This window comes from Canis lupus, chromosome X (genome assembly GCF_011100685.1).
Source record: "Canis lupus familiaris isolate Mischka breed German Shepherd chromosome X, alternate assembly UU_Cfam_GSD_1.0, whole genome shotgun sequence".
Lineage (NCBI taxonomy): Eukaryota > Metazoa > Chordata > Mammalia > Carnivora > Canidae > Canis > Canis lupus.
The window spans coordinates 80,043,849-80,067,896 of record NC_049260.1 but is presented as its reverse complement, the minus strand read 5'-3'; the positions used below and the strand labels follow the sequence as shown (position 1 = coordinate 80,067,896).

General features: G+C 36.8%; 1 protein-coding gene across 2 annotated transcripts in view; it reads right to left on the bottom strand.

Annotated features, from left to right (window-relative positions):
- NRK (Nik related kinase) overlaps positions 1-24,048 on the bottom strand; it is a 146,860-nt gene that overhangs the window by 14,800 nt on the left and 108,012 nt on the right. For both annotated transcript variants that reach the window (XM_038587977.1, XM_038587978.1), the window contains exons 17-23: positions 16,331-16,428; positions 14,967-15,331; positions 12,856-13,183; positions 9,857-10,043; positions 9,245-9,400; positions 6,283-6,426; positions 4,211-4,369 (exon numbers count right to left, since the gene is read on the bottom strand). In XM_038587977.1, coding sequence (XP_038443905.1) covers positions 4,211-4,369; positions 6,283-6,426; positions 9,245-9,400; positions 9,857-10,043; positions 12,856-13,183; positions 14,967-15,331; positions 16,331-16,428 — 1,437 coding nt within the window. The remainder of the gene's footprint in view (positions 1-4,210; positions 4,370-6,282; positions 6,427-9,244; positions 9,401-9,856; positions 10,044-12,855; positions 13,184-14,966; positions 15,332-16,330; positions 16,429-24,048) is intronic.

Here is a 24,048-nt window from a genome sequence, read left to right as displayed (position 1 = left end):
CTAGTCAGCTCGTACACTTAGGAGAAATAACAAATCACTGTTTTTTAAGCCACTAAATAAATAAATAATAAAAATGAAAATATTTTAAAAACAGGATAGCATTACCAAAGTGATCTATGGATTCAATGCAATTGCTATTAAAATCCCAATGGCCTCTCATGCAGAAATAGAAATGCTGATCCTAAAATTCACATGGAATTGGAAAAGGCCCCCAAGAGCTAAAAGAATCTTGAAAAAGAAAAACAAAGTTGAATGACTCATACTTCCCAAATTCAAAACTTACTACAAACTACAGTAATCAAAACAGTGTAGTACTGAGATTAGGAAAGGCATATAGGTCAACAGAGTAGAATTGGGAGTCTACAAATAAACCCATATATCAATGATCAATGATGTCCTGACCATTCAATTGGGAAAGAATACTCTCTTCAACAAATGGCACTGGGACAACTGAATTTCCATATACAAAATAATAAGTTGAACCCCTCACCTCACACCATATACAAAATCTAACTCAGAAGGGATCAAAGACCTAAATGTAAGAGCTAAAACTATAAAACTCTGAGAAATAAATATAGAAATAAGTCTTTATGGCAATGGAGTTTTTTTATGTTGTTTTATATTTGCCACCAAAAGCATATGCAACAAAAGAAAAAAAAACAGATAAATAAGTTTTATCCAAATTAAATTTTTGGGCTATCAAAAAACACTGTCAAGAAAGTGAAAAGACAATCTATTAAATGGGAGAAAATATTTAAAAATCATGTATCTGATAAGGTCCTAGGATCCAGAATATATAGAATGCCTAGAACTCAACAACAAAAAGATAGATAAATAAGTAAGTAAGTAAATAAATAAATAAATAAATGCACAACATTATTAGCTGTCAGGGAAATACAAATCAAAACTACAATAACATGTCACTTCACATGCACTTGAATGCCTGGAATCAAAAGATAGACATCTATAAGTGTTGGCAAGATGAAAAATAAAGCTTCCATACTCATGGCAATGTAAAACAGTACAGCCACTTTGAGAAACAGTCCGGCAGTACTATCCAAGAGAAAAGAAAACATGCATTCCCATGTACAGACACATATATGAAATGTTAGTAGCAGGCAAAAAGTGTAAAGAATACAAATGTAAACAATGGATGTATAAAAACTGTATAAACAATAGGTTTATCTATACAGTGCAATACTATTCAGCAATAAAAAGTAAGTACTGATATATGTTATACAAGTTTCATTATGCATGAACCTTAAAAACTTTATGCTAAATTACAGAAGACCATTACAAAGACCATAAAATATATGATTCCATTCAAACAAATTATCCAGAAGAGAAAAATATTTTAGGAAAGCAAAATATATCAGTGGTTATTTAGGACTGTGAGGAGAAAAAGATGAAGGTAAGAGGGATGGAATATGGAGTGATTGCTAATGGCAATGGGGGTTCTTTTTGGGGGTAATGAAAATTAGATGATGATAATGGTTATACAAGTCTATAAACATACTAAAAACCATTGATTATATACTTCTAAATGGGTAAATTTTATGGTATATAAATTATTTAAATATAGCTGCTTTTAAAAAAAGAAAAATAAGAATAAAAAGGATATGCTTTCTCTCAGACTGTCTGATTCTTATGGAGTATGTTGGCCTACTTGCTAGATTTACATTTTGTGCTAAAACCCTTCTTCCTCAGTAGGAATATTGCTTCTGTCCTTTCTAGTCAGACTTTATCATAGGCCAAATATAAGGCTTCTCTTTCTACCATCCCCCCACTTTCTTACTCATATTCTCTCTCTCTCTCTCTCTCTCTCTGATTCTAGTTTTTTGTCTTTCTCTTTTACACTGTTCCCAAGTAGGTCAAAGAAACATGATCAATAAACCCCCAACAAGCAAAGAAATTCTCTGTTAAGCAAACACTTCCTTTTAATTTTAATATATGGCAGTAATTGGTGTCAGTTAATTATTTTATGTATCTTGAAAGGCTATGAAAATGTCATGCAAGTATGAGTACATGAGTGTTCCACTGTATTGAAGATGTTTTACATGTCAGTAGACAAAGGTTTCTAGTTGTTATGAGAGTTGGAGAGGGGTGGAATGGGGTCAACCAGGAAAACTCATCTTAACTAGTTCATCTACTTACCAAGAACACAGATGTGCAAGATATTATTGTAATCTCTCTTTTATTGAACTAAAAATTTACAAGTTAATAGGAGGTAGGTAGTTCTGCTATATAAACTCCTTGTTTAACATCTGGGGATCTGTTTCACCTTTGGCTACCAAATACATATAATATTATTTGGAAGAGAAGTAGTGATACATAAAACTGGAAGAAAGTAGTGCATTTATTTAATTCCTGGTTTGTCTGGGCACTCACTTCTCCTTTTAATGGTGTATGTGTATTTATATACATACATATGGAAACCTATTCAGGAAGGCCCCTATATGCAGAACAGAAATGGTCAGTCAGAATAACAATATCATGCTAAAACTCATATCATGTGATTCCAGCTATCTCTTATCTATGCCACTAGTTCTGTCTGAGGGGTAATTAGTGAAAGGGAAGGAAGAAAACAAAGGCTGAGAATAGAGGATATTTGCTTCAGAAATAGAACAGAATGGGATAACATCACTTCTAGTTGTTGACAGATGAAAGCAGGATCCTGAAACCCTGGAGCTGTTACTTCATCTTGCAGTGGATGGTTGTAAACAGATAGAGCATATGAAAAAATTCTACTTTGACAGAAAATATTTAGCAATTATACTCATGAATATTGACAGTGGGAGCAAGAGCCAGCAGACCACAGAAGAATTTTCTTTTGGACTCATTGCAAAGTTTCCTGGTCAGTATTAAGAAAAAAAATTCTGATTTAAGAAAGTTAAAGTATTCTGTGATTCATTTTACTGCTGTTCCAAGGAAAGATATTATCATATGAATCTCCTTGCAGGTTATTTTTTTTTCCTTGCAGGTTATTTAAGATACATCAAGAATATTTATATAGTTGGAGTTATGTAGAGGCAAGAAAAGAAGTATCAGGGACGCCTGGGTGGCTCAGCAGTTGGGTGCCTGCCTTCGGCTCAGGTTGTGATCCCGGGATCTGGAATTGAGTCCTGCATCAGGCTCCCTGCAAGGAGCCTGCTTCTCCCTCTGCCTGTGTCTCTGACTCTCTCTCTCAGTCTGTGTCTCTCATGAATAAATAAATAAATCTTTTAAAAAAAGTATCAGTTCATCTGGACTAATTAGAGTGACTGAAAGGAGAAAGGTGAGAAAGTAAACCAAACTTAACTTCAAAGCTATTTAAGTCAATCAATACTTTCTCAACAGCCAGGATTGTGTCATAGAAGACCTGGAAATTGCCTCAGTGAAATTCACTCATTTTTGTATAGGAAGTTACAAATAAGGACACAAAACCAAATCCAAAGGGTAAGGTGTTCTTTTTAAAGATTGGTTTTGTGTACTTATCATATTGCAAACTTTCCACTTCACTTTCTGTTGCATCATCTTTTGTTGGAGGTGAAAGGTTTTGAGGTGGAACAGGGGACATGCTTGGTGACTTTGGCCCAGTGAGTATCTTCTCTTTTATAGGAGTTAAAACTCGCTTCTTTGAATACTGTAGTTCATGTTCATTCTGGGTCTTTAATTCAATTAAAGACTAAAAACAATTTTTAAATAAAGTATAATTTGCAAAGCACTTTCCTTCATAATTAAGCAAAAAATGAGATGTTGTTTTTTAAAAATATAAGCTTCCTTTCCCAGTTTGGAAATTCCTAGTCTATTTTTCTTCATAATTTGCAAATTTTCTTATAGCATCTAGGACCAGAAAAAGGAAGATGAACAGGAAGGAAATATGATCTCGAGAGCTGAGTACCAAAATGTATCCTAACTGTAAGAAGGGCTATTTGATAAAACAGGTCAGGCCAGGTGTCCAGGGAATGGTTATTATTACCAAAGCAATAAATACAATGGAGGCCTGCTACTAAAACAAAAGATAAAAACATATCTAATACGATTTTCTTCCTTTCCTTTGTTCAACCTTCTTCTAAAAATATATGCATATATATATATATATATATATATATATATAAAAGGAAGTTACAAATACTTTTCTTTACCTACTTTGCCTCTCACAACAATATACTTTACTAAACGAAGGAAAGCAAATTTTATATAGCTATAGTAAACATAAAATGAGACTTACGGACACTGAAGTGTTCACAGCCTGTCAACTTATCAATAGCTTTGCAGGCTTCTTCTGTCTTTAGCATTTCCTCTTGTCTCCTTTTACTTTCTGGATCATCATTCAAAATCTTGTTCCTCAGCCAGGTCAAATGATAAACCCTAAGTCTGTTCTTATGGCCTAATAGGTAAGACACAGTATTTTAATTCAGTCTTTTTTTCATATATTAGTAAAACACAACAAAGTATTTTTGCCTTTTAAACAAATTTTATTAAAATAAAAAGTTCTTTTAGAAAAACTACACTACTAGATTCTTCCCTTCAGTGTTTATAAATATGATAGCAAAGTCCTTCTTAAGTCTCTCACTTCCAAGAGATAGTCAAAATTTCTACCAGCTACCTATGTGCCTGTCTGAAGAGAAGTAAAATATTTCTTTGGGACAGATTAAGATTGCCATGGCGCAGCAACAGAGCTACCATCCATTTCACTTATACTTTGGTTTTTATCTAAGTCATGATCTTTCTGGGATTCAGAGACCCAGAAGCTGCCCTTGGTTGTATGTATGAGAGGGATGTCTGACGCATTGACTGTTAGGCATTCAGGACTACTGGGAAGGGTGGCTTTGTGCTTTTTCATTCCAGCATACAAACAAAGTAACTAAAGTTTTATTTTTTTCTCTATCTAGTTTACCCTCACTGCTAATTTTTTAATTGTAAATCCCAGAAAATTCATACAATTCCTTCAGGAAAAACAGACCAATAAAGTACACATTTGTTTTCATGTGCAGTGACTTCATATTCATTTTTTACAGTTTTGTTATATGATTTATAGTCTCAACAACAGGATTCTTATGTGATTAATCTTAAATATGTCTTTACATGACAGTTTTTGAAGGAGCATTAGAATTCAGACATCTATGTCTATTTCCATTCTATTATTAAGTGGTAGAATTGCTCTAAACTATTAGGTATCTTTCTACACTGATGTTCTCAGTGTTATTTGATGCAAAAATAATCCATTTTAAGAAAAACTTAAGGATTAAAAAGGGCACATTTGAGTTAGAGAAATCTGGATAAACAGTAAAGAAATCTGTTATTCAGATGCACAGTCTCTAAGCCACCCAGATGTTTTCAAAATCTAAATTTTGTATCTGTGCACCTCTAGCAATTATAAATGAATGAAAATGAAACATGACCAAAAACATCATGAAGCTTTAGTATATCTATAGAGGGCTTTCTCCTCTAACCAAAACTTAGAGCAAAGTTAATAATTTCTAGGAACATACATAGTCATTAATTAATGTGCCATATAGCTATGTTGAGTAATGACAATTATCATTAACATCCATTTATTTGCTCTCTTATATTCGGATATTCAGGTTCTGACCAAAACTAAGAAATTCAATTACTGCATGGGAAGAAGGGAAAGGCCTTAGGGTATCCATTCTTGTTAGTAATCCTATCTGTAGACTCTCATTTTTATCCAGTTCTTGTCCACTTTGTTCTTTGTTGCTTCTAGCTTTTTATAAGAAAGTATGTGATGGATGTGATCATCTGCACATGGGTGTGTGAAATTGTGAGTTGTAAAATTGTAGGTGGCTACTCAGAAAAGACTTGACAGATGTAAATGGTATGTTTTTTTCTTAACAAATGACCTAGAGGGCAGCCCTGTGGCACAGCGGTTTAGCGCCGCCTGCAGCCTAGGGCCTGATCTTGGAGACCCTGGATCGGGTCCCACGTCGGGGCTCTCTGCATGGTGCCTGCTTCTCCCTCTGCCTGTGTCTCTGCCTGTGTGTGTGTGTGTGTGTGTGTGTGTGTGTGTGTGTGTGTCTATGAATGAATAAATAAATAATTAAAAAGAAAACAAATGACCTAGATAAGGTGCATTACAATCAAATATCCAGACACCAAAGGAGAGTCAGAAGTTAAACTGTAAATAGATAAGAAAACACAAGTAGGAAAGTTTGGTACCCCAATTTAAGGTTAAATTTAACACGCTTTCCTACGAACACTTTAACCTGAAAAGTCTTTATCCTAGTTTGGAACCTAATTAACCTACATAATTACTTAGCTAATTTTAGTTCTTAAACAAACCGGAGATAGTAATCAGCAAATTGAGTGGCTCTACAACTTGAATCTGACGAAATGGTCTTCGCTTTATCAGTTTAGTGATGTCTGCCTTTCCACTTCTGTCCATCAGATACAAATTAGATCGGGTTCCCAACAGCAAATTCACTCCTGTTTGCATATAAAAAGAAAGGTGCTATATTAGCTTACATTACATTTTTATAATTGAACTTGTATTGGTACTTTTGCAATTCCAGGTACTGATCTGTGCAAAGATGACATATCATTTTAGGCTAATGTTAACCTCATATTGTATAATAATGAACCCTCTACCAACAGAACCAATTTCTCTGAAATATATTTAGATGTAGAATATAATACCTTCTGGCAATATTTCTACAGCCTGGTGTCTGGTGTGGCATCTCAAAAGGAGAACTGTATAAATATCTCAACACCCCTGAGCAGTGTCCCAAACTATAAAAATTAATCAACACTTTTGAAAATAATTATTAAACATTAAGGATATCTAGTGTATATGAACAATTTAATTCAGTTGATTCCTCATTCCTAATTATAACAAGGGGTTTTAATGCTTTTAAAATAATTTTATGTAAATTGTTTTTAAATTGAATGAACCTATGTTCACACTTATATTAAAAAACTTACATTGCAAAATACCTATGAAAGTAGTTCCTACTTTTATGTATCTAAATTCATACACTCTATTATTTGTCTGCTGCTCTATTTATTCAAATATAAACACTGTTAAAAGACTAAATGAGAGGACTGAAATAGATTAGGCTAAATTAGAATACACTTCAAACCACTGTGGGAGTTTTCTCCCATAACCTGAGACACAGACAAAACTCAGCCAAGTAATATTAATGAAGAGCACTTCAGTGTTTTCCTTCTATTGGAGACTATTTGTGTTTCAAAGATATAAGGAGAAAAGACAAGTGTTTCTGCTTTCATTTTCCTACTATGTCCTTTATCAGTTCTCTAAGTAATGGCTTGTGGCAGATTTAGGAACTGTATTTCTTCCCACAGGGGAATCAGAGAGGGAGGGGGAAAGTATGGTTAGTTTTCACTGTAATCTTTTATTTTTCAAAATATAGAACCACAAATTATAAAAATGAATTATTAGACATTAATTAGATCTCTGGGTAGTTGCCTGACTGAAATGATAATGAAGTAAACTTTGCTTTCTTGTTATCTGATACAATATATTAGTTTTGAGGGTAATGTGTTTTTTCTAAGTTATTCAATCCATGTAACTATAATGTTTGCTACACTGTTCCATTTTTAATTTAAAATTCTCTCCCCTGTTCAAACATACATTAAGCAAAATCTATGAAATTGCAAGGCAGAGGTTGGCATTTACTTTGAATTTCTTCCCTCCTTCCACTTATTTATTGTTTCATTTATGATTCACATTGGCTTGAGGTAAAATATTGTCTGAACCCTACCAATGTGGTTAATTCTTCTAGAACAAAGGATTGAAAAAAGTCTATCAAAGTTAAGACATTATCAAAGGTCATACAGATGGCTAACAGACACATGGAAAGATACTCAACATCACTCATCATCAGGGAAATGCAAATAAAAACTATGAGATACTATTTCACACCTGCCAGAATGGCTACAATTAACAACATAGGAAACAATAGATATTGGTGAGGATGCAGAAAAAGGGGAACCCTCTTGCACTGTTGGTGGGAATGCAAACTGGTGCAGCCACTCTAGAAAACAGTGTGAAGGCTCTTCAAAAAGTTAAAAATACAACTACCCTAGGACCCAACAATTACACTACTGGTGTAATTACCAAAAGGATTCAAAAATACTAATTTAAAGGGACACATGCATCTTGATGTTTCTAGCAGCATTATCAACAACAAATTATGGAAGGAGTCCACATGTCCATCGACCGACGAATGAATAAAGAAGATGTATAATATATATTACTCAACCATCAAAAAGAATGAAGTCTTGCCATTTGCAATGTAGATGGAGCTATAGTATATTATACTAAGTGATATAAGTCAGTCAGAGAAAGACAAAAGCCATATGATTTCACTCATGTGAAATTTAAGAAACAAAACAGATGAGCATAAGGAGAAGGAAAAAAGAGAGGGAGGCAAACCATAAGAAATTTTTAAAATTTTATTTATTTATTCATGAGAGACACACACACACACACACACACAGAGAGGCAGAGACATAGGCAGAGGGATAAGCAGGCCCCATATAGGGAGCCTGATGTAGGACTCCATTCCAGGACTCCAGGATCATGCCCTGAGCCAAAGGCAGGCACTTAACCACTGAGCCACCCAGGCATCCCAAGAGATTCTCAACTATAGAAAACAAACTGAGGGTTGCCAGAGGGGAGGGCCGGGGGGGGGGGCTAAATGAGTGATGGGAATTAAGGAGGGCACTTATTGTGATGAGCACTGGGTGTTATATGTAAGTGATGAATCATTGCATTCTTTTCCTGAAACCAATACTACACTATATGTTAACAAACTAGAATTTAAATAAAAACTTGAAACATTAAAAAGAGACATTATACAAAGATCTTTCTCTTTGAATCCACAAGACTATTTAAAAACAAGAACATACAGAAATCTGTCTTGTAATATCTCATTAGGTATCAAATGTTACACACTACCCTAAAGTAAAAGTACTAAGCTCAAATTTTTAAGTAATCATAGCCTACTTTAATTTTATGTTCTAGTCAAGTTAATTCAAATTAAAAAGAAAAACAATAAAAAGAGGAAGGAGTGCCAATTCCAACATCAAACTGCACTGAGTGAAAATAAATCAATGAAACAAAAAGGAACAAATTGTCTACTATAAATATATATTTTTTATTTGCTTGGTAATGGTTTGGCAATAACAAGTGTTTTACATCTATGATTTTTCACAAGTTTGCTACATTGATAAAAATATATTCTTTAAAAAAAACAACTCCATGTTAAGAAACCAAACTTACCCCACAAAGAACCACAGCAGATCTCAGAAGTGAATTCCTTTTCATACATGTGAATTAGTGGTTTCTTACATGCAGGAGACACATATAGTGGGTTAACATTGACTTCAGAGGGTCGCTTAGGTGATTTCTCAGGTGCTTCCACTAATCCAGCATACACTGTGAAGAAGTAAGGGGAAGATGTTCAGAGAAATTACTAGAGTACACACCATAGGTGCCTGAATGTTTCCACAAATAAGACACAGCCTAGAAAAGAGTCTTTTCCTTTATTGTATCTTATTTTTCCTGGAGGTATCACTTCTATAACTCCTAAACCATCAGATAACACAAATCATGATGGTTAAAACACATTTCTGAATATGAATGTATTTCAAATTACCATGATTAGATTGCAAAAGAAAATCCAGCTGAGGGACTCAATTACTCAATTGTAGTTTAAATTTAGGTGCCATAAAGACTCAGTGAGGAGTATATTTTTTAAAGCATGTATCCATCTGAATTTATGTTAACTGAATATCAGAATGATTCCAGTCTTTTCATAGGATGAACCAGGGGTCAAACCCTATAATGTGTAAACAGACTTAAGCATTTGGAGATTATATTAAACATACTTACAGATGGCACTGGCAAAGTCAGCATTTGCAGCCCTCCAAAAACCATTGGAAGGAGATGAGTAGCTGGCAGAAAAACCTGATTGTGTTGATGCTTCTGATATGTCCATGCTGTCATTCTCATCATCAGGTGCTGCTGCTGCAGCGCCAGAGGCAATGGCATTTGAGGCCTCGTTTCTACCACCTGGTTCCTAAAAGAAGATTGAAAATCAATTTTGACCTTATTCAGAGATTAACTGTGAGAGAAATATAACATGCTTAGAGGTCATTTGAAAAAGAGAATGCAAAGTTTGCAGCATCTGTAATTCTGCACCCTTTTAAAATCCACATTTATCAGAAGAATTCAACAATGTTATCAGAAGAGAGAAGTAACCTATATGAGACAATTGATGTCAGAGGAGAAATTTAAGGAGCTTAAAATCCCTAGCTGTACAATTTGGGACCTAATATTAGTGGAATTTTTTATTATACACTAGGGGCACTGCCAGTTATTTTATTTACGTATTATTGCAAATCCTTACAATAACTCAAAAAGTAAGTTTAGTTATCTCCATTTTACTTAGAAGGAAACAAAAGCTTAGCAAAGTTAAATAATTTATTCAAATCAGAGATAAGTTAGGGGAACCAGAGTTTGAAGCCAAAGTCTGATTCTAAAGCTTACGTTCGGCTATGCTGTGCTGAATAGCCACTTGAAAAAATTAAAAAGCACAAGTTGGGGGTATCAATTTTACTTTGTCACATGAAAAAGCTAATGATGGAAAACCAACCAACACAAATTCAAGGGTGTGACCATGCCTCACTGAAAATCGAGTTGGCTTCCATTAAGTTACATAGAAAAAACTCAAGGTAAAAAGCTACAGAATGTGACAGATTTTATGTGGGATGCCATACCCTGTGGAAAAAAACATACCAACTGCTTTGGTAAGCCTGTCTATTGATAAGCATTTCTTTGTGTCTAAACAGTGACTCGGTATTGAGAGAGCTGTGCTGCCCTGTCAAAGAGTGTTTTTATGACCTTTCCAATCACAAAGTCTTTTATGGCAACATGTCCTTTTCAAATTAAAATAAAAGGAATATATACTATCTCTGTAGATATCAAAAACATTCCTTGCAATAATTGGAGATACTTGGGGGTGCTGTGGAAACTATGATGGGAATTCTGTTTTAATGTTTTTAATTAAGATATGTAAGTAGGGAGGGAACAAGGGAGAGGAAAAGAGAGAGACTTTCCCACTCATACTGCTTTCCTATTGGAAATTCTTCTATAATTATTGTGTCTATCATAAACTAAGTCCTAGGTTGGGCCCTGGGATTGGGTGAGTGGGTAGAGAAAAGTAATCAAGAATAGGTTACAGAGGGATCCCGCACAGCGGTTTGGCACCTGCCTTTGGCCCAGGGCGCGATCCTGGAGACCCGGGATCGAATCCCACATCAGGCTCCCGGTGCATGGAGCCTGCTTCTCCCTCTGCCTATGTCTCTGCCTCTCTCTCTCTCTCTCTCTCTCTCTCTCTCTCTCTCTCTGTGACTATCATAAATAAATAAAAATTTAAAAAAATTTAAAAAAAGAAAAAGAATAGGTTACAGATAGTTGTTGCCTTTTAAGAGTTCACGATCTAGTATGACAGAAAAGCAAGTCAATGACCAAATACAATTTCACAAGTACTAAAATGAAACTATAGGCAAAGTGCTTGCAAACACAGAGGGAGGAGTATAAAATTCCTTCTTGAAAAGTCAAAGATGGTACTATGAGTTGGGTCATGAGAATGACTAAGCAGGGAAGACATGAGGGGGAAGCCTTATAGACAGAGGGAATGGCTTGCACAGGGACATGAATTCATGATAATAGCACAACATTTTGTAAGCTTTTTTGTGTGATTGGACAATGGGCTGGGAAAGTAAAGTGGCATGATTTTCCATCTGACTGGCGTCTCATCTCTGTTTTCAGATATCCAAATATCCCTATTTGTCAAGAATTAGTCCAAATACCACATGGTCCAGGGAATCTTCTCTGTGATCATTCCTATTGATCTAGCTTCTATGAAACTATTGGAGTATTTTTAATCCTGTTTATAGTCAGTAATGTTTTGTGAATGATAAATTCATTGCCTAACACAATACATTACTTCTATTTAAATTGTATGTGTTAATAGTTCTTCAAAAAGTTCAAATAGAATCTAACAATTCTATTCCAGCAATTCTACATCTAAGAATTCCACTCCTGGGTAGATAGCCCAAATAATTGAAAACAGGCACTCCAGGAACAGATGATTACATACCAATGTTCACAGCAGCATTATTCATGATAGACAAAAGGTGAAAACAACCCAAGTGTCCATCAGATGAATGGATAAACAAAATGTGATATATTCATACAATGGAATATTATTCAAAATTAAAAAGGAAGGAAATTCTGATACATGCTACAACATGGATGAACCTTGAAAATATTATGCTAAGTGAAATAAGCCAGACACAAAAGGAGAAATATTGCATGATCTGCTTATATAAGGTACCTAGGCAGAAAAAAGAATAGAGATTAATTGGGACTGGTAGGAGAGATAATAGAGAGTTAATTATTTAATTGTTTGGGATGATGAAAATGTTCTAGAAATGAATAGTAATAATGGTTGTACAACATTGTGAATGAACTTAATGCCACTGAATTGTACACTTAAAATAGTAGGATGGAAAATTCTATGTTATGTATATTTTATCACACTGACAACTTCCCAGAAAAAACTTGTATGTGTTAAAAGCCACTATTCCAAATGTGTGATATGAGTAATAAAGGCAAACAAAAAAAAATGTATTTTTGTTCCTAGGAGCAAATAGGAACCATCCAAATGAGAAGAAGTCAACATCAATAGCTATAAATTAAAATGTTTAAGGCTTGGGGATAGAAGTTAAAAACCTATTTGGAATGACTGGAAATGTGACAATATCACATGAAAAAACAAATTTACAAGGAGAAGAGTTCATTCTCCTTTTCAAATGGTGCATTACCTTCTGTTGATGTTCAAAGTCCTGGGATATGGGTCTCTCCAATCCTTGACCATCTGTCTCTGAGTGATTTTCTCCTCCACTGAGTTCAAGGGCTCCGCTTTCTTCATTGGCTTCACTGACTCCCTTACCTTCATTAACCTCCTTAACTCTTCTTCCATTGCCTATATTGGCTCCAAGTTCTTCAACATCTACAATGGCTGCACTGCCCCCACTGGCTACATTTCCTTCATGACTTCTATGGACTCTCTGGCTTCCATAGCTGCTGCAGGTCTCTTCTCCACCATCACTTCCATCTTGCTTGCAGCTTCCATCTCTGCCATAGCTTGGTCTGATAACAAGATCCAATTAAATATAGAAAGCCACTGAACAAAAATACATTTGAAAGTCAGCAAATAAAACATAATTAGGATGTATCTGATACATATGTACAATCCCTAGGAATGTTTTTTCTCGATGCAAACACTACTGGTATGGTATGGACAAGAAAATTACCCTGTATCTTGCCAATCTTAAATACTGAATTAACGCCATGGCCACCATCAATTCCATGACCGTACATGGATGGCAGATGGAAGGGAACTTGCTTCCTTTATTAGGAACATGTGTTACGTTAGCAGCAAAAATATGTTTTGTTTTGTTTTGTTTTTTTGCTTAAATAATAGACTACATGCATTAGCAACTTCACAGCCACATAAATGATCAAGCCCATATTTTTGGCACAACCACAACATAATTAAATAACTGTTTTTTGCAATATAATTTCTGTTAATTTTAACATGTGTCTTGATTTTCTGATGTGTATTGACTACTTTACTAAAGAATCCCATTGATTTTTCTATTACTACCACGAGGAAATCCAGTAATCTAGATCTCATTAAGCTAAGATAGTCATTTATTTAGTTGCGGAGAACATCAACCATACCAAATGTCACTGATTTTTTGCATACGAGACAACATATCCAGGTACCTATGATAATTCTAAAAGCCAATTTGGGGCAGCCTGGGTGGCTCAGCAGTTTAGCGCCTGCCTTCGGCCCAGGGCATGATCCTGGAGACCCGGGATCGAGTCCCACGTCGGGCTCCCTGCATGGAGCCTGCTTCTCCCTCTGCCTGTATCTCTGCCTCTCTCTCTGTCTCTCATGAATAAACAAATAACATCTTTAAAAAAATAAAAAATAATAAAAGCCAGCTTGATGGTGGAATTCCTGGTAGATTTCTTAGTTGGCAAAAAATAAAAAATGATGAATGGTCTGTAGTCTGTTCTGCCATGAATATCCACCCAATAACATTTGAAAATTAACAAAAACAATATAGTTATTTCAATATGAAAAAGCAAACAATTCTCCCACTGTTAATCGTTTTTCTAAAAATGTAAACATTTACTATGTTAAGTAATCTTCTTTGAAAGCAGTTCGAATGCAAACCATGAGCATATGTAAATAAGAATACACTGGCCTGTTTAGAGCAGGAGAAAGGAACTACTATATATATATATATATATATATATATATATATATATATATATATATATTCAAACAACTGGTGGCATGTCAAAAATATCACTTCACTAAATATTGCCATTTTTGGCAGCTGCTGTGTAACAAGATAAAATTGAATGGGTACTGAATTTAGTTATAGCAGTTTGCAGAATTCCAAGAATAATGCTATGTTAGTAAGTTTCAGCCTAAAATTACCAAGTAAAAATCAAGGTTGCAATTCATTTTTCTCAGTAAATTTGGAGATTTTGTTTGTAAATATCAGGGCTCCATCTTACAGTTATTAAGTAGCACACTATTTGTCACCTCATCTCATATACTCACTGTGGTTTTAGAGGTTAAGATGATTAAGTAGCATTAATTTTAACAGAAACTTCAACAATTGCAGTTATAAAGAACTTACTTGAATACTAATAAAATGCAGTATACAAAAATGCAAAATTAAGTGTTTTGCATTAAAATAATTTAAAATCTATCATTAAAAATCAACCATTTACTAATATGCAAGTGAAATTTATTCACCCTCTTGGTAATAAAATTTGAAAGTAAGACAGAGGTTCAAATAGTTCTGAAATTCTAAAATATTGGTAGCATAAGTAATCCAGAAAAACCAACCTTGGCCAACAAGGAGCATCATCATGATTATTTTCTTTGTCATCAATAGCTTCACCATTGTCATTATCACCATGGTCTTCACCAACATCATTAGCCTGATCAACCTTGTTATCCAAGTCATCATTGCTATTGTCATGGTCATAGGTATCCTCATAAGCATCATTAGAATCGTCATCATCACCATCAGTATCAGCACCAGTATCATAGAGTTCAACATAATCACCATCCTCTTCAGGTGGCTGAATGACAGGTGCAGGAGTCAACCAATCATTTCGGAAGATTTCAGAGAGTGCATTATAGCCTACCCATTCATTTGTCAGGTAAACGGGGGGGGATATTTTTCCTACTTTAAATCCATCTGGAACCTGTGTGCACAAGAAAGGTTAATGTAGTCTCCAGTAGCCTTTTGTTTTCTTCTAGATTGGAAAGTTTCCAAGCTGAGAATATTTTAAAATATATTTTCATTTGAACTGAAGATGTTTACTCACTAAATAAAGCAACATTTTTGTGAGGATGAGATGCCAAAACCCAAACTTCAGGCTATGATCATTAATGGCCTTTCTGGATCACCCAGGGCAAAATTTACTCCCTTTTTATTACCTCTACTTTTCTGCTGAGGTGTAGACATTTGGTTTTGGTGATAAAAAGTAGAACAGATTATTCGATGCTCTACAGAAGATATAGAAATTTTTTATGTTTCATTTTATTCTCTGATATTAGGATTGACACACAGCTCTTAAAATTGATATGTTAACTTCCCAGCTCTAGTTTTGTGCATAGGTTGTCTTAAAGTAAATCAGACACTACTGAGAAACGAATGAATATAAATCCACCTTTAAGCATGGTAAGTGTTATATAAGCAACCTTTAGGCAATCTGAAATACATGTGTATGTGGAAAGGTAGGAATGATTACAAAAATAAAATGGAATGACCTGAAAGCACACTGCAAAACAATTGGAAGAATGTTTATGCTATCCATATGTTTTATTTCTCTTCAAATGTTTTATTTTTATACATTGCCTTATCATCCAAGAAACTATATTGTACAAAAAGTGAACATCTAGCTTCTACTCCTTGATTTGAGATTAGTTTCTACAAAGACCTTTTTATCATTCTTCTCTGAATATATTCTGATAAAAGAATGTAATAAATATTTTATGATCAAATAAATTTTCTCCACTTCAAACTTAATTTCTAGATTTCATATTCTGCATACTTACATAGCAATGGAAATCTATTTTTAAAGATTAACTAAAAAATCTAAACATTTTGACCTTGCCCTCAAGTGAAAATGAAAATATGTATGTCTAAAAATATTTTTTAAAAACAGATAAACATGCTAAGAGTTAAGTTGGAAACCTACATGGACATCAACCAGCAACTTCTGATCAATAGTGGAATAAGGTGGTGATGACTGGGACCTCCTCCAGGTCACAGGACTCTCTTCCTCAGAAGATGATTCTGTGGGATGACAAAAAGACATTAGTAACAGTGATGATTGTAGCCATTGCCTTCATTTTTATCACCAGTTCAATACCTTGGGATTTTTCTTGTAGCCTCTTTCCATTCAGGAAATCTCACCTAATAAATTCTCATGGGGCCAGGATCCTAGAGTCAGTTTGCAGGGGTATTGACAGGCTCAAGGTTTGTCCTGTCTGTAGATCTACACAGTTCTTCTGTTTTCAATATTAAGTGCACACTTGCTAAATATTTCTGTGTGAGAAGATACTCAGTGAGATTGATAGGCAGTTTCACTTAAAAAATAATATATATCAAGAATAGGACAAGCTAGGTGGTATCACTGGCCTCTTATAGTAACCAGTAGAAAAAGAGTCCAACAGTGTATTTGAAGAAGACAATTTAGACAAAATTCTCAAGAGGAGAGTTGACCCTGTAACCTTAATCCCCCCAATTTCTATTCAATGATATCTACTGAAGTATTACAATAAGGTTAAAAAGCAAACAACTAAAAAGAAAAAAAAAACTAACCCTTTTTATGAAGCCTGGAATATTTCTATAGAGATGTTGTGCACGAGAACTTCCTGCAGTAATAGAAATGTTCTGTATCTGCATGTCTAATATAGTAGCCAGTAGTTGCACATGGCTAGTGAGCATTTGCAATATTGCCAGTATGCCTGAAGGGTCGACATTTTAATTTTAGTTTTAATTCGGCTAGTTCCTATCACAATATACAGCTTAATTTCATAGTGTAAATATTTCCATTTAAAATGCAAATTTTGGGGGCATCTGGATGGTTCAGTTGGTTAAGTAGTTAAGTCTGCCTATGCCTCAGGTCATGATCCCGGGTCTTGGGATAAAGCCCCTTGTCCAGTTCAGTGGGGAGTTTGCTTCTCCCTCAGGTCCTCCCCCTGCTCATAGTCTCTCTCTTGAGGATGCTCACTCTCTCTCTCAAATAAATAAAATATTTTTAAAAAATAAAACAAAATACAAATTTAGGGGCCCCTGGCGAGCTCAATTGGTAGAACATGCAACTCTTGATCTCAGAGTTGTGAGTTCAAGCCCCACATTGGATGTAGAGATTACTTAAAAATTAAAAAAAAAAAAAACAATCTAAAAAACACACAAATGTATCTGGATTGGAAGTGTGGATTTTTTTTATATTAAGATTCGTGGCACAGTAAATAACACCTGTGGTTAAAATTCAGTAATACTCTTTAGGCTCAAAAATCAGTAGATCTGGCTGAGGATACTTAGAAAAAGCTTCACTAAGGGGCACTTATGTCCCTGCTTATTGTTTTTGTGTGCTTGGATTTTAAAGATAAAGAGTACTATCCCTTTTTTATTTGCAACCTTGCTATATATAGCCAAAGCAGAGACACTACAACTCCAAAACTCATCTATTTGCAAACGCTGCTATCTTTTGAGTATATTATCTAGGACACATCCTACCATTTGTGTCTGCATGTTCTGGCATTGTACTTGTGCAGTTTATTATCATTCTTCAGAAAACCGTTTCTTCTCAAGTCCCTGGGTGTGTTATTAGGTTAAGTAAGAAGTCTGGGTGGGTGTTTGAGATTTTGAGGCAAACTGTAGTAAGGTGCTCTGATAATCTCATGGGAACTTCAAATGGTCTAGGTAGCACACACAATAAAATAATAGAATTTTAGAGCTGAAAAGAACTCCACCTATTATTTACACAGAAGCAACCCCTGTTGGGCTGGCGGGATAGAGGGGGATTGGGAGGCACCAACAAAATGGCAGCGGACCCTCCATCTTGTTACCCTTGACTGGGGACTTTCCCACCACCAGCAGACCGCCCAAGGACACGTCATCATGGGGAGACAGGACCTATGCAGAAAACCTGAACCGCACCTTACCCAAACCCCATATAAGGACATAAGCAGTTATCACCCAATACAGACACAACCCCTTGCCCCTTGTCCCTTAAAAAGCTTGCATGTACTCCCTTTGGGCACGATTTACTTGGCCAGCGACTTCCCTACTCTCACCCTCCCCTGCGGGCCACAAAGCCTCGCCTGAGAGTGCGTCCCATTAAAAGCTTGCCTCGACCCACTTTTGCCTGGCCTATTTCATTTCACTACCAATCGGATTAAACCTGACAACCCCCTTCTCCCCACTGCCCCCACCAATGTTCATGACTGCTTTGGGACCTAATATAGAATTTCTTTATTTCAGAAAAGACAATATGAATAAAACTTGAATTTTTAGGTGTTTGTCCAGTATTAGTAAAATTAGTCAAATCAGAAAGGTACTGGGGTAAATTTTCTATTTTTTTTTAATTTTTATTTATTTATGATAGTCACAGAGAGAGAGAGAGAGAGAGGCAGAGACATAGGCAGAGGGAGAAGCAGGCTCCATGCACCGGGAGCCCGATGTGGGATTCGATCCTGGGTCTCCAGGATCGTGCCCTGGGCCAAAGGCAGGCGCCAAACCGCTGCGCCACCCAGGGATCCCTGGGGTAAATATTCTTAAAGTTATATTGATTCAGGTTTATTTTATTTTTCACAAGATCATATTTCTGCATGAGAGGACACTATTAAAAGAATTCTACCAGGGGCGGGGCAAGATGGCATAGGAGTAGGGTCCCCATGTCACCTGTCCCCACCAACTTACCTAGATTACTTTCAAATCATCCTGAGAACCTACGAATTCGACCTGAGATTTAAAGAGAGAACAGCTGGAACACTACAGAGAGAAGGGTTTGAGGTTCTAACAAGGTAGGAAGGAGGAACAAAAAAGAAAAAAAAAATAAAAAGAATCAAGTGGGGGAGGGGCCCTGCGAGGAGGTGGGTTAAGGCTGGGCGGCAGCCCCGAGAGGGAAAATCCCAGCCCCTGAGAAGCAGGAACTGTAAAAAATCTGCACTGGATTCTTCCCGGAGGAAAGGCACTTAGCAGGGAACTCGGGCAGAATTGCAGGAGGGGCAGTGGAGCCTCCAGTTTCCTGGAGTCACTAGTGGAGGAAGTGCACTCCAGGGGAGAGCGCGCCACAGACCGTGAGCCGGTCTCAGTAACAGGCTGGAGCGCAGACGGCAGGGGTGGGTAGAGCTTGGGGAGAAGCTGGTGGTCAGAAGGCGGTCCGGGCAGAGGGTTCTGTACCCTGCTGTCTTCGGGACCCGCGGCCCCAGGAGCACAATTCCAGCAGCACAGGCCCTGGATTCCAAGGCGCCGGGCAGACATAGCCCACTATCCTGTGCTGCCCCTGGGACAGGCAGAGGCAGGGAGGGCACAGGACAGCGATGACTGTCCTGCCGCTGGGCGCCCCCAAGCTGTGTAGATCAGCCAACCGGCACCACCCAGGACCATCTAGGCCAGTACGGACTGGGAGACTGCAGTAGTTACTGCAGAGCTGATTCCAGGGCTGGAAAGCTGGCTGCTGCCAGTGTTGTTGTTCCTCCTGGTGTCGCTGTGTGGCTGGGAGGGGCAGTGCCGCCAGGGGACAGAGGCCTCACAGGGTCAACGGCTCCCACTGAGCCCAGAACCCAGCGGGCAGGGGAGGCGGGGCAGCGCCCTCAGGTGCACACACCTGAGAATCATCACAGCAGCCCCTCCCCCAGAAGACCAGCTGGAAGGATAAGGGAAGAGCAAGTTCTTGACCCAGAAGCGCTAGACAGCTCCAGGGGAAGTCAAGGGATTTATAGTATATAGACTAGAGGGTACCCCTCCTTTTTTTTCCTTCCTTGTTCCAGTACAACTCGCTTTTGTATCAGAAGCTAAATTTCCAATTTTTTCCTCTTTTCCCACCTTAACTACAATAATTTACCACCTCTTCATTTTTAAGATTCTTCCTTTTTGACTTTCATATTTCTACAGCAACAGGTCCTAGATATATACTTTCTACTTCTAGGTTCCATTCATCATACTCAACTTAATTGAGGGAGATATACAGATATTTTTGTTTTGTTTTGTGTTTTTTTTTTTTGTTTTGTTTTCTCTGCCTCATTTTGTTCTACAATGGTGGAAGTTAATACGTTCTGAAACATGGCCAGTATGCACCCAGAACCAAGTGGTATACTGTGCTAGTTCATTCTGTGAGATTCCTCAGTCCCATTCTGCCCCCCTCTTTTATCTCATTTATGTTTTGGTGTTCAATGTTTGGGCCCTCTACAAGTACTTCTGGTTTATATAAATTGGGGACTGAGCATCTTCTAATATACAGAACTTAATATACTAAGAAACAAGAGGATCACCCTCTAGAACCCCTCGGGTAGACTACATTCTCCCCCTACTACGACTTCTTCACCACCACCATCTCCCAATAACCCCTTTTTCTCTCCTTTTTTTCTTTTTTCTTTTTCTTTTCTTTTCTTTTTTTCTTTTCTTTTCTTTCCTTTTTTTCTTTTTTTTTCTTCTTCTTTGGGATTCCTGGCCTTTTATTTTTTACTACTTTGTTTTAAAATTTGTTTTTCACTTTAGTGGTCCTTTTGTTTATTTCGTTCTCATCTTGGTTTTAAATTTCTGGTCTCTGACCTCGGCAGAATCATCTACATGAAATATACTTAGGTTGTGGTTGATATTCTTGACACAGCCCGCTCATATAGCCACTCTGCACTGAGCAAAAACACTAGAAAGAAGAACTTGCCACAAAAGAAACAATCAGAAACAGTGCTCTCTGCCACAGAGTTACAGAATTTGGATTACAATGCGATGGCAAAGAGCCAATTCAGAAGCACAATTATAAAGCTAATGGTGACTCTGGAAAAAAAGCATAAAGGATTCAAGAGACTTCATGACTGCAGAATTTAAATCTAATCAGGCCAAAATTAAAAATCAATTAAATGAGTTGCAATCCAAACTGGAGGTCCTAACGACAAGGGTTAATGAGGTAGAAGAACAAAGTGAGTGACGTAAAAGACAAGTTGATGACAAGGACCCCCACCAAAAAGGAGAATTATAGACCAATATCCCTGATGAACACAGATGCAAAAATTCTCAACAAGATACTAGCCAATACGATCAAACAGTACATTAAGAAGCTTATTCACCAAGACCAAGTGAGATTTACCCCTGGGATGCACGGCTGGTTCAACACTCATAAAGCAATCAATGTGACTGATCATATCTACAAGGGAAAAACCAAGAACCATATGATCCTCTCAATACATGCAGAGAAATCATTTGACAAAATACAGCATCCATTTCTGATCAAAACTCTTCAGAGTGCAGGGATAGAAGGAACATTCCTCAGCATCTTAAAAGCCATCTAGGAAAAGCCCACAGCAAATATTCTCTATGGCAAAACACTGGGAGCCTTTCCCCTAAGATTAGGAACATGACAGATGTCCACTCTCACCACTGCTATTCAACATAGTACTAGAAGTCCTAGCCTCAGGAATCAGGCAACAAAAAGAAATAAAGGCATTCAAATTGGCAAGGAAGAAGTCAAACTCTCCCTCTTTGCAGATGACATGATACTGTACATAGAAAACCAAAAAGACTCCACCCCAAGATTGCTAGAACTCATACAGCAATTTGGCAATGTGGCAGTATATGATATCAATGCCCAGAAATCAGTGGCATTTCTATATACTAATAATGAGACTGAAGAAAGAGAAATTAAGGAGTCAATCCCATTTATAATTGCATCCAAAAGCATAAGATACCTAGGAATAAACCTAGCCAAAGAGGTAAAGGATCTATACCCTAAGAACTACAGAACACTTCTGAAAGAAACTGAGGAAGACACAAAGAGACGGAAAAATATTCCATGCTCATGGATTGGAAGAAATAATACTGTGAAAATGTCCATGTTACCCAGGGCAATGTACACATTCTGCGCAATCCCTATCAAAATACCATCGACTTTCTTCAGAGAGTTGTAACAAATCATCTTAAAATTTGTATGGAATTAGAAAAGACTCTGAAAGCCAGGGGAATATTGAAAAAGAAAACCAGAGCTGGGGGCATCACAATGCCAGATTTCAAATTGTACTACAAGACTGTGATCATCAAGTCAGTATGATACTGGCACACACACACACAAAAAAAAAACAGACACATAGATCAATGGAACAGAATAGAGAGCCCAGAAATGGGCCCTCAACTCTATGGTCAACTAATATTTGACAAAGTAGGAAAGACTATCCATTGGAAAAAGGACAGTCTCTTCAATATATAGTGCTGGGAAAATTGGACATCCATATGCAGAAGAATGAAACTAGACCACCGTCTTTCACCATACACAAAGATAAACTCAAAATCGATGAAAGATCTAAATGTGAGACAAGATTCCATCAAAATCCTAGAGGAGAACACAGGCAACACCTTTTTTGAACTTGGCCACAGTAACTTCTTGCAAGATATACATCCACAAAGGCAAAAGAAACAAAAGCAAAAATGAACTATTGGGACTTCATCAAGATAAGAAGCTTTTGGACAGCAAAGGATACAGTCAACAAAACTAAAAGACAACCTACAGAATGGGAGAAGATATTTGCAAATGACATATCTGATAAAGGGCTAGTTTCCAAGATCTATAAAGAACTTATTCAACTCAACACCAAAGAAACAAACAATCCAATCATGAAATGGGCAAAAGACATGAACAGAAATCTCACAGAGGAAGACATAGACATGGCCAACAAGCACATGAGAAAATGCTCTGCATCACTTGCCATAAGGGAACTACAAATCAAAAGCACAATGAGATACCACCTCACACCAGTGAGAATGGGGAAAATTTACAAGACAGGAAACAACAAATGTTGGGGAGGATGTAGAGAAAGGGGAACCCTCTTGCACTGTTGGTAGTAATGTGAACTTTTTTTAAAAGATTTTATTTATTTATTCACGAGAGACACACAGAGAGAGGTAGAGACACAGGCAGAGGGAGAAGCAGGCACCATGCAGGGAGCCTGATGTGGGACTCGATCCTGGAACTCCAGGATCACGCCCTGGCCGAAGGCAGACGCTCAACCACTGAGCCACCCAGGGATCCCAGTAATGTGAACTTTTATAGTCATTCTGAAAAACTGTGTGGAGCTTTCTCAAAGAGTTAAAAATAAAACTACCCTATGACCCAGCAATTGCACTGCTGGGGATTTACCCCAAAGATACTGATGCAGTGAAATGCCAGGATACCCGCACCCCAATGTTTATAGCAGCAATGTCCACACTAGCCGAATTGTGAAAGGAGCCTCGGTGTCCATATCTTCTTTATCCATTCATCTTTCCATCGAAAGATGGATATATCCATACCACATCTTCTTTTGAACTAGAGGTTATTAAGCTGAATGAAGTCAATTGGAGAAGGACAAACATTATATGGTCTCATTCATTCAGGGAATATAAAAAATTGTGAAAAAGATTATAGGGGAAAGGAGAGAAAATGAGTGGGAAAATATCAGAGAGGGTGACAGAACATGAGAGACTCCTAACTCTGGTAATGAACAAGGGGTATTGGAAGGGGAGGTGGGGAGATGGGATGACTGGGTGATGGGCACTGAGGGGGGCACTTGATGGGATGAGTAGTAGGTGTTATATGTTGGCAAATTGAACTCCAATAAAAAAATATACAAAAAAAATTCTACCATTATCTGAGTTTCCTAAGAACTATGGAGATTTTAAGTTCAGATCTTTGAAAAATATTTATTTATTTATTTA